Below are 12,348 nucleotides of genomic sequence, written 5' to 3' on the forward strand. Positions count from 1 at the left end.
TAAGCAAATACAACTCAGAGGTGCTGGAATATTCTACATTTTACTTGGAGTCTTCGGTCCGTAACAAATGGTGCCCTGTCTTACACTCCATTATCAGGATTACAGAGCACATCTCCAAAACAATAAAAAGAAAGCATTCCCTACCAATAATTACAATATCTCCTGCCCCTAACATTCTGTATTCTTTTATACCACAAATACTCCTACTTATTGTCCCCTGACTCCCTACTCAAAACTTCCTTCTGCCACACCTTCTTTCTCCTAACTTCTCCTTTCACTCATCTCCTAAGAGGCATGTCCGCACCTTACAGAAGCCCTTCACCCAGTCCTATCACTTACACAGCATTCTGTCCTTTCTGCTCCTGCACAGCGCATCACAAGCTGCCTGCACATCACAATATACTAACAAAACATAACAGAATTAAAAAAAAATAATAATTACAATGCAGAAGAACATTAACATTAATACAGAATAACATTACCGTCAGTGGTTTCCATTTCACACATTTTTCAGTTTTATCGGTATTATGCTTTATATCTTTCACTTTTGTTCTTCCTACTCCATAAATTGAAACAATACTTGAAGCACTTTTTCCAGTTTCATAAACATTTAATAATTTCAATTTTTGTGACAAATCCCACACCACACACATATGTTTATTGCCCATAAAAATTTATAGAAGTTTAATTATAACAAAAGAGAAAGCTATGAAATGCTATTAAAGCTGAAGGTACATAACTGACACTGATTTCAAAATGCAGCATGACACGTGGTGCTGGGGAAGAACACTAAGCACTAGCAAAAGGGAGAGTCGTTCCAATGTGCAGAGCTCACAGGGTATTGCGCAGAAGAAGTAATAGGTAGACGCTGGTGTGTGCAAATTTTTGTTTGTTTTTTTTGCCTTGATGGTTAATGGAATGATGGATTATATGAGGTTTTACTGTGTGTGTGTATATTTTTATATATATATATATATATATATATATATATATATATATACACACACACACACACACACTCCAACACATTTAATTTTGTATATAAACTACAACATAACTATTTTTGTAATTATCCAGCTATTGGAGGAGGAGTGTGGTGAACAACAATAAGTCTAATAAATAAAGACTGCATACTAAATATAGAAAGCAGACAAGGTGCAAAGCACAGTCCTGTCTTACATATGCAGAATGTAGTTTTATACAGTTGTAAAATGAAAAGCTATTTTCTTGAAGGGCAGAAGGAAGGGATAAAAATGTGGAAACCTAGAAACTGAATATTTTTGTTCACAATCATTTCTTTTCTTCTTAAAATGGACCAAATGGTTATAAATTCTATTTGAAATTTCTGGAAAATCTAGTTTCATTATATTTATAAAAATAAATTTTTATTTAAACATTAATTTAAATAAATATTTTAGGACTAGATTTGATAATTATAATTGCTTTCATATTGCTAAAGAAACATTTGAGACAATATTGATAGATCAAATGACTAATATCAAACTTTATATTGGATAGTGACCTCATCAACAGATGCTGACCAATATATTGGAAGTGAAAGACAATTATTTGGATAACAACATGTACATGTAGCCACCTCTCAGAATCCATCAGGAAGACAGACAGGTTGGTGAATTGCTGGTAATATTCAATTTCCAGGTTTTATAGAAAAACTACACTAAATAAAAAATAGGAGTAAAAAACAGGATACCACTCTGTGAGAGGAATAAATTAAACCAGAAAATGAAATGTGAAGTATTATTTATTATGGAGGTAGGGTGAGTTTTTTAGTAACTGTGACTAACAGAGTGGTAACAGGTTATCAATATGAATTAGATTTTTGTACAATTATAAAGTAAATCACAATACCTAATAAAAAAGTGATGCAGCTGTAATTATTTATATTAGTTTCATTTAGTAAGCATTCAATAGCAATCAGGCACTCAATCAATCATATCCATTATTTATGTAGACAAGTCAATGGAGTACAAGAATAGATGACTGAACCATAACCTCACACAGACAAAATTAAACATACAAACATAAAACTGAGAAGCAATTTAACGGGCCCAGATGTTAGTCAGCAATGAGCTGACCCCAAGGGCTCAAAGCTAATTTTAACTTATATCAATCCATCAAAAAAAAAAACAAAACACATTGAAACACTTCATCAAACAAACAAATAGGAAAGATTCTAATATTATACCAAGGCCTGACAAAAACCAAGATATACAGTTAGGTCCATAAATATTTGGACAGAGACAACTTTTTTCTAATTTTGGTTCTGTACATTACCACAGTGAATTTTAAATGAAACAACTCAGATGCAGTTGAAGTGCAGACTTTCAGCTTTAATTCAGTGGGGTGAACAAAAAGATTGCATAAAAATGTGAGGCAACTAAAGCATTTTTTTTTTAACACAATCCCTTCATTTTCTCAAAGGTAAAGGGGCTCAAAAGTAATTGGACAAATTAAATAACTGGAAATAAATAAATAATAAATAATGTTCATTTCTAATACTTGGTTGAAAACCCTTGTCTTGAAAGTCTTGAACTCATAGACATCACCAGATGCTGAGGTTCCTCCTTTTTAATGCTCTGCCAGGCCTTTACTGCAGCGGCTTTCAGTTGCTGTTTATTTGTGGGCCTTTCTGTCTGAAGTTTAGTCTTTAACAAGTGAAATGCATGCTCAATTGGGTTAAGATCAGGTGACTGACTTGGCCATTCAAGAATGTTCCACTTGTTTGCTTTAATAAACTCCTGGGTTGCTTTGGCTGTATGTTTTGGGTCATTTTCCATCTGTATCATGAAACACCGCCCAATCAATTTGACTGCATTTAGCTGGATTTGAGCAGACAGTATGTCTCTGAACACCTCAGAATTCATTCGGCTGCTTCTGTCCTGTGTCACATCATCAATAAACACTAGTGTCCCAGTGCCACTGGCAGCCATGCACGCCCAAGCCATCACACTGCCTCCACCGTGTTTTACAGATGATGTGGTATGCTTTGGATAATGAGCTGTTCCATGCCTTCTCCATACTTTTTTCTTGCCATCATTCTGGTAGAGGTTGATCTTGGTTTCATCTGTCCAAAAAATGTTTTTCCAGAACTGTGCGGGCTTTTTAGATGTTCTTTAGCAAAGTCCAATCTAGCCTTTCTATTATTGAGGCTTATGAGTGGCTTGCACCTTGCAGTGCACCCTCTATATTTAATTTCATGCAGTCTTCTCTTTATGGTAGACTTGGATATCGATATGCCTATCCCCTGGAGAGTGTTGTTCACTTGGTTAACTGTTGTGAAGGGGTTTCTCTTCACCATGGAAATGATTCTGCGATCATCCACAACTGTTGTCTTCTGTGGACGTCCAGGTCTTTTTGCGTTGCTGAGTTCACCAGTGCTTGCTTTCTTTCTCAGGATGTACCAAACTGTAGATTTTGCCAATCGTAATATTGTAGTAATTTCTCGGATGAGTTTTTTCTGTTTTCGCAGCTTAAGGATGGCTTCTTTCACCTGCATGGAGAGCTCCTTTGACCGCATGTTGTCTGTTCACAGCAAAATCTTCCACATGCAAGCACCACACCTGAAATCAACTCCAGGCCTTTTATCTGCTTAATTGATAAGGACATAACGACGGACTTGCCCACACCTGCCCATGAAATAGCCTTTGAGTCAACTGTCCAATTACTTTTGAGCCCCTGAAATGAAGGGATTGTGTTAAAAAAAATGCTTTAGTTGCCTCACATTTTTATGCAATCGTTTTGTTCATCCCACTGAATTAAAGCTGAAAGTCTGCACTTCAACTGCATCTGAGTTGTTTCATTTAAAATTCATTGTGGTAATGTACAGAACCAAAATTAGAAAAAAGTTGTCTCTGTCCAAATATTTATGGACCTAACTGTAGGATTTGTAAATCCCCTCCTTTATTTAGTAATTTGAAATTTAACTTCCAGTTATTCATTCCTCAGTTTGCTTTATCATGACCATCTGTCTGTTTATTGACACATCTTTACCATTCATCTTAAATACAAAGCTTGAAAAAAAATGCTTTAATCAAATGCAGGATTTTTAATTTTACTTCAGTTTTTGTACAAGTGTTAGTTTTTCACTTTTAGCTATCTAAACTCGAAAACTATTGCACACTGTACACCAAAAGACCTTTTCACTTGATCTGGTTAGAAGCAATTTGACTCATTACCTTGTCTTTATGCTGTGCTGTGTGATGTATGCTTGTCTTATAATGCTGGATTGCCATTTTATGCATTAAAGTAATTATAACGCTAGACTCCTGGTATAAAATGCTGGTTCACTTCCAGCCTGGTCCATGAAAACAACCTTATCAAATTCTTTGCTCACCACATTCAACTCTGGAGAGGGGTTGGGCAGAGAATGTTATTCTTATATTACATGCATACAAAAAAAAAAAATCTTGAAATCAAGTAGTTTTGTGAATCCCGGACTTAATCAAAATCTCATGTACCTCAAATTGGATCTACAAGAAAAAGAATCAATATGAAGCAGCATTTCTCAAAACAAAGACGGCTAAAAGCGAGATGGACTCGACCACATGAGAAAAAAATAAGGCAAGGAAATTTGTCTGCTTGGGCAAAGAGCTTTAAATTGACATGGTGTACTCTGAATGCTACTGCAAATGATAAAATTCATACACCAACCTAATGATTTATATGGATCAAATATAAAAAATAAATATTAAATCTGTCTTTATCATAGTCGTTCAATGTTATATTATTCTTGATATAATTAAATTTGACATTGATAATCACTGATGTCTCCTCAGAAGTCTGAAAAATATACTTTCTTTTCTGGCTGTCTTACAGGGTACAGACTTCCCCTCAAGAAAAATTAATGATTGCCTTTAGAAATTAATTAATTTCAGCAAAATAGAGATGTTCAGTTTACAACAAACTCTAAACTGCAATGCCAAAGACCAATGTCCATCATTCAAACCAGACACAGTATCATCTGGTCTTTGTATCTAAATTAAAAGACAACAGGGCTATACCAGCCCTCTCTAGCTTAACAGGGAAAAAAAATAACTGATTCCTGGGCTCCAGCAGTCAGCCATGTAAAATCTACAGTATGTTTTCCTATGTTTCATGGTCCTGCTAGGAACAATTAATCAGTGTATAGACACTCAGTGTGATTATCTTCTATACTGTATTTCCCTGCTAAAACATTGTGATCAATTCCTCCAAAATACAGTATTTTGGTAAAACAGCTTGTGCTCATCCATTTCCCTTCTTTTACTGCTAAATATCAGGCCAGTGCTATATTATTTAAGCATAGAAAGTTAAAATAAGACATCTAATTAAGTGATATAATAGTCAGAACTGATTGGCTTCAAATTAAGGCATTTGTTAAAATGGGAAAATAAATAAATAAATAAATAAATCAGACCCCTCAGAGATGTCCAGGACCAGAGTTCAAACACTGCAATAACTCATATCAGCAGGTACTACAATATACTATAAAACCTTTGATTTATAAGGTTTATTCTGTAAGAATCTCAGGTTACTTTTTTGCCTATGCATATTTATTACACGTATATCAACACAAATACAAAAATGTAATTATATGCAAAGTGCTTAGGCAAGGATTCACTTTCTTCATTTTTTCTTTAGTTAATTAAAACTGCTGCTACAATAAGCATTACTTGAATGACCACATAAGAATTAAATCTTTAGACTAAATACCAGCTAAGTTTAGGGACAAATTAAGAAATCTATATATATATGATTTGCCTGCTTGTTAGAAATAACTGACTGGGCTCAACATTTCGATCAAAGAAAGACTGCTGATGAATTGCTTATATTGTAAAACTAGCCGTGCCCTGCGGCTCTGCCTGTGTATTAGTGCAAAAGGACAGTGAGAAGGGCCCTGCTTGGCTCCCTACTTCTGACATTACGCTTCGCCCTCCCCTCAGCCTGCAGCCTCTGTCTTGGATTAGCGCAAATATATAGCTCCTGCAAGCAAACTACGATTCATAGTTTGATGAGAGAAGTCGCAAAATCAATTGGAATGTACAAGCAAATTATAGAAAAAAACCCAATCTAAAATTGTGAAGTAGTTCTCTCATTCGCTAGCTAAGTGGTGGTAAGGTACATGCCCCGAGGCTGGAGCGTGACTAAGGAAGGCCCCTGAGCGCAAACCCCCCTCCCACTGCGTGTCTCTCAGATTTGCGCAAGTAAATCAGTACCACAAATGAACTATGATACATAGCGCGATGAGAAAAGTCACAAAATCAAACCCGATTTAAATCGGTTAAGTAGTTCTTGTGAAAAGCAGAAAGACATACAGATGTTGGATTTTATTATTATATTATATTATATATATATATATATATATATATAGCAAAGTTAGTCAAACAAATGAAAAATACTCAGAAGAGAATCCAAATTAAGGCTGATAGGTAACAATTCATAATGATTTTCACCCAATTATCCACTGTTATATTTAATGAAACTGCTATATTGTTAAGCTGGTACTCCTGCCAATGGCACAATGACACTAGAGATATGCCGAGTTTTGGAATACAACAGTGAAAGGGCATAATTAACTTATCATATAGTTATTATATTGCAGAATGTCCAGGAGGGTGTGCATAGTCTCTCAGCCTTAGTCAGTACAATTGTGATTTTATCTGTTAAAACTGACCTGACTGTAAATCCTAAATGGTTAATTTTTTCTAGGAATGCCATTGACTGAAGTTATTTTCTTCTTATCCATTGCCAACTAATTATATCCCACTTGCTATGTTATTGGACTTGTCATGATTTTGTTACTTGAATGGAAATAGTTCTTTTACTGTGCGTTCAAACTAATTTTCCTAATATTTTATGTACATTATGTATAGTGGAACTACAGTTATTGTATTTTAGTTTTAAATTTGTACAAGTGCTCTGAACACTTACTCAGTAAAATTTGCTGGATAAAAATAACCATATACAGTATTTATTTCCTGCCTTACATGTTTTACTCTGAAGATGATGCACACATGCACTTTCACTAAGTAAAAAAAAAGGCATTGATGACTTTAAAAGTGGGTGGGTGCCAAACACAGGGGTGGTGTTGAACTTATCAAACTCTAAGTAAACAGAGATGACACATCCTGGAATGAATATGATCTGAAATTTTCCTGGGGGAAGTGTCTTGACCATGGAATACACTAATCTTAAAATTCTTAAAAAGTACACACATTTTCAGTGATGCTAACATTGAAAAAGATTACAAAGTACAATTTAAAATTTGATAAATTAAATCATAGAGCTCTTTATAAAAGATATGGGAAGCTATGTTTAACACATTAAAAAATCATTGTAACAAATTTAAAATACTGTATATTTTAGAATCCCAAAGCTGAAGTTAAAATTTATATTAGGCATCCTTTTTATTACTTGCAATGAAAAAAAGTATATAAAAAAGTGAGCTCTCACCTTGATGAGGTCTCCCAAAAGTTTGTTGGCCTCTGCATATGCTTTCTTGACCTCCTTAAACTTGTTACCCAGGCCCATACTGTGTGCCTGAAAGTGAAGATTGGTGTACTGTCCTCCAGGTATCTCATTTTCATATACATCAGCATTCCCAGACTTCATAGTGGCAGTACAGTCAAAAGCAGCATACAGACCCCGTGTTACCTCCCAGTACTCACTGTAATCAAAAACCTGCTCCAGAGCAATGCCTAAAAAAAAAAAATAAAAAAAAAAAAAATAAAGTATGGCAGCAGCACAGAAAGATGTAGGATCAAGACACCATTGGTATTTTCTGGCTTACTGTTACAGTTACACTCCAGGCCATCACAGTACAACCAATAGAAAGGATATATACAAGTTGACCCTACCTTGTCACAGGTTTCCCAGCTCTTCTCAGGATTCTAGAGCTGGGTTAATCAGATTCCAAAAGTGAACTGAAGATAACATGCTATTCTCATGTGCCAAAGCTACATCAGGTGTGTCACAAAAAAAGAACAGTAGTGTGGAAGACAAGTAATGTAACTGATAATGGGGGTTATGTCTCTGTTCATTCAAGTGTGAAAGACAATCCAAGGACTACTTTAAAATAGGTAGCGTATATCAAACTGTAGGAGAGTCAATAGAATAACAGCTTATTTGTCAGTAGTGAACTAAGGAATACAAGGCCACTTTGCAAAAACTAGGTGCACACTGTGGAGCAAATGCTGCTCCCTGATCATGCTGTTCTATTCAAGGATGATAACACCCACTAAATACAATGATAAACTTTAAGACTGGTTTAATTAATACTAGAATTTGCTCAAGAGCCTCCCATGGCCTACCCAATAATCATTCAACTATTCCAGGATGTTTTGATGCATGAAGAGTTCGTTAGATTTCTATCTTTCTTGTCTGGCAAAAAATTCAAGGCTTTACTTCTTGAAGAATGGTGCAGAACCTTACAGCACACAAGTAAGAGCTTGTATGACAGCCCTTCTTCCTCATGAGGACCTTGATATTAAATATTATTATTATTATTATTATTTGGTGATCCAATATTTTGTCCACCTCCTATTGTTGAAATTGGCTGCAATTTCTCCAAATAGCGTCATATTTTTTTTAAATTTAACTTGGTACAGCTCACTCTATAAACACAGCATTCTCCAACCTTCTTACTCCAATTCAAGTTTCGGATAGTGTCTATCCTGGTAGCAATAGCTGCAACACAGGACACAGTTGTGGAGAGGGCACCAAGTCCTTCGTCTTTCCTCGCTTGTGAACACAACCTGTACAAAATGGAACATTCATCCAGCCATTCCCTAAACCAATTAATCTATTTCAGTGTCATTACAATACTAGGCATGTGGGACAAAAACATTCCTAGATAAAGTGCCAGGCTATCACACGCGTACATGCATACAGTCATTTCTAAATAGAGTGGTTCTCTGCATTTAACAGCAAACAACTGCACTTACTTCACTAATTGGAAACTGAAGGCACCACTTCTCATTTAAAGAACACCAAGCCATGTTAACACATGCATCTTTTTCTTAAAAAGCACATTTTTTGCATTTCAGGATGAACTGCAGCACTTATTTTATGTTTTTAATATGGCAAAATAAATGTTTGCAATGCAAAAATAATATTTTTTCCCATAATGTAAGGAAATAAAATGGAGGTTCTGAAATGCTCATAATGTAATACTAAAAAAAACAAAAAAAAAAAAAAAAAACAAACTTATGCTCTGCCCTCTTTCACTCACACTTCTTTTGAATTCTACGTACATGCCGACCAGTTGTGTTTATCAGAGCAGTTTTATAACTGTTTTCCTAGGACACATTTTATAATTTGCAAATTGAAGAGTGAAATTGTTCTTGATTATAGCTGTGCATCCTCAAAGCATTATGTTGTTCGGCAGGTTAAGTTTAGCATGTTTGCAAAGCAGCTGCCAATGAGAGGTTTAAATTACACTAGGTTTTTAATTTTTTATTATATTTAAAGAAATACAAGACTGTAAACAATAAAGTAAGGTTTTCACATATTTTTATGACATCTAGCGCACTTACCATTGAACCCTTGTAAGCATATGGCATTTGCAGTAACTTACTCTGATCATGCTACAATCAAAAAACTTCAAAAGCTGCAAAGATGTGCAGTTATTTTTCAAAATACTAAGTAAGCTAATAAGAAAAATGTAGATTTAGAAAAGGAATGTGATATTATCAGTCCCCAGCTGTATGCCAATTCAGAAATTGGTAATGCTTGGCAAAGTTTTTGTCCTGGAGTCTTCCCACCACTCTGAGTTTAGTATCTTTATTTGCTTGTGTTTTTTTTTTTCTTTGCAATTTAGCTCCTAATCAATGAGAAATACACTTCACAGAAATATGAGACAGTGATTTTGGCAGGACTGTGTTGATTCATGCCACCACCCACACAAATCATACGGAAGAATAACTACAGCAGAAGCTGCTGTGTGCAGAACTACAGGGGGTTTCAAAAGAACTCTAGAAGAATATTCAATTACATATAGAAGAGAAATAACCTGAATTAATGTCACCAAAATAAGCAGTAATTTCATTTAAAATATTTGTATCTTTTCTAATCCCAAATTAAAAGGGAAAAAAGTTGACATGCCCTGCAGCTCATTCAGGTATCAAGGAAGAAAAGGTTCTGCAAGAAAAAAAAAGTTCTGTAAACATTCTTTCTTGTTAATAAAAAAAAAAAAAAAAAAAAAAAAAACACTCAACATTTCAATTTCAAACTACAGCATTCAGACTCAATCAGAAATTGGTCTGTAAATATGTACTGATATAATTTTCTATTTACAAAAAAAAAAAAAAAACACTCTTCAAAGTTCTCTCTAAGTCCACATTAAGTTGAAGACCTATCACAAATTTTAAACCTAACTGTGAATGTAATGAACAGCTGATGCAACAATATTAAATGGAAAGATTACCAAGGTAACTAAACCCAACAGTATTTCTTTAAATTCTGAACAGAAAATGAGTTTGAGAAAAGGGCTAACAATATGCAAACATGAATTTGTGATACTGAAGTATTTACATACACAAATCACATAATTTTACATTTATCTTAAGCGACAACACATAATCCTCACTTAGCTAAAGTTATTGGGACTGAGGTTGATCTCACAAGTGTGTGTCAGAGGACAATGCTAAAGAAACTAGAAATAATCTCAACTGACGACAGACATCCCTTACATGTAGAAATTAACTTCAGTATATCAGGAAGTATAGTCACTTTGAGAACCCACACAAATCACTCTAGAAATTCCTTTCTTCCTATTGCCATATGATTTTTTAAAATAGGGGAATATCGGAGAAAATGATTAAGGTTTGATATGTATCCTGTAATAATTTTTGTGTATATATGCCTTATCAAACTGCCTTACCTTAACCTGCCTTGTCTCTATTTGTTTTGTTTCATTTCTATCTGTCTTGTTATTATATGCAAATTTCATGTTTTCTTGTGTAAACATGATGAAATAAAGAAACCTTGAACCTTAGCCAGACACTAATGTCACTGCCAAAGTACAACTTTGGTGGGATACACTGAAATAAAGACTGTCCAAAGCTTTGGGAACCTAAAGCAATTTCTAGTCCTAGAAGCAGTTGTAAAAAAAGAAATCTAAAAGGAGAAACTCAAAACAGGTCAGGATAGGCCAGACTACAATTTGTCACCTATGAGACAGGTGTTTAGAGACACTTAAGACAAGATACATGATCAATAAAATGGCTGATATGGCTGCCACAGTTCTACTTTATATTTAAATGCATGGCTCCAATAAAAAGTTAGCACAAACACTAGCATATTTGAAATCAATTCATGACAGATAAAATCAAAGATCCAAGTATAATATGCAACAAAGACATGTTCAATGCATGAAATCATTTTATGCACACTTTCACTGCAGCGGATTAAAATCCAATTGTGTTATGTAGTACTAATTGCTGCAAAAATTATAATAAAGATTGAGTATCCCTAATCTGAAATATAAAATTCCAAATGTTTATGAGTGTTGATATAATGCCACCTATGTTCCCTCTAATTTATTTATTTATTTTTTAACTGCAGAGCAGAGATGAACAACATTACTTGCAGATTATAAACACAGTTATTCATTCTGAGCTAGGGGAGAGTGCCATGAAGCACCATTAGTCTACTATGAGGGCGTGGGTTACTTGGGAAGTGGCACGACGTGCATACCCCAGGGTGTCTTATTTGAGGGGCATGTCCCCCACTGTTGAATGTCTCATAGGATTGACTGAATGCTATGAACTCTGAGGGACGTGCGCTCTGGACATAAAGGGGGAAAAAAGCCAAGGCCTGCAAATGGGCTTCCACTGTCACTGAATGTAGGATAGATTCTGTGCAGGGGAGCAAGAAAGAAAAAAAAGCTGCAAGGTGCCAATTATATATATTAAAAAAAATGAAAAAAACTTCCACGGAAAGAAATATATGCATATTTTAATTCTAAAATAGTCTATACATCATATTCACCGCTTTTGAGGTTTAATATTTTTCACAATAATAAACATTATAATAATGACTCTGAAATATATTATATGCGTGAGCTATACTTTAACTAGTTTGCCTGCAATTTCCTAGAAGATTAAGATATCACATTAAGTACATACTGTAAAAATATTACAAAATCCAAAAATATCCAAAATACTTCTGCATCCCAGCCATTTCAGATTAGGGATACTCAATCTGTAGTACAAATTCTTTGGTCAATTTCCTTTCTTTTAAAGGACCATATTAAATGAATAAAACTTGCACTGTTTGCATTTCTGAGACAAATAAATAAAAATGGCTAATCTAGTAAGACTCCTCTGATATAACATGTAGTTTTATGCC

General features: G+C 34.6%; 1 protein-coding gene across 2 annotated transcripts in view; it reads right to left on the reverse strand.

Annotated features, from left to right (window-relative positions):
• Window positions 1–12,348, reverse strand: part of pcxa (pyruvate carboxylase a) — a 725,880-nt gene that overhangs the window by 61,341 nt on the left and 652,191 nt on the right. For both annotated transcript variants that reach the window (XM_051932342.1, XM_028802434.2), the window contains exon 16: window positions 7,453–7,697. In XM_051932342.1, the coding sequence (XP_051788302.1) occupies window positions 7,453–7,697 (245 nt within the window). The remainder of the gene's footprint in view (window positions 1–7,452; window positions 7,698–12,348) is intronic.

Source organism: Erpetoichthys calabaricus, chromosome 1 (genome assembly GCF_900747795.2).
Source record: "Erpetoichthys calabaricus chromosome 1, fErpCal1.3, whole genome shotgun sequence".
Lineage (NCBI taxonomy): Eukaryota > Metazoa > Chordata > Cladistia > Polypteriformes > Polypteridae > Erpetoichthys > Erpetoichthys calabaricus.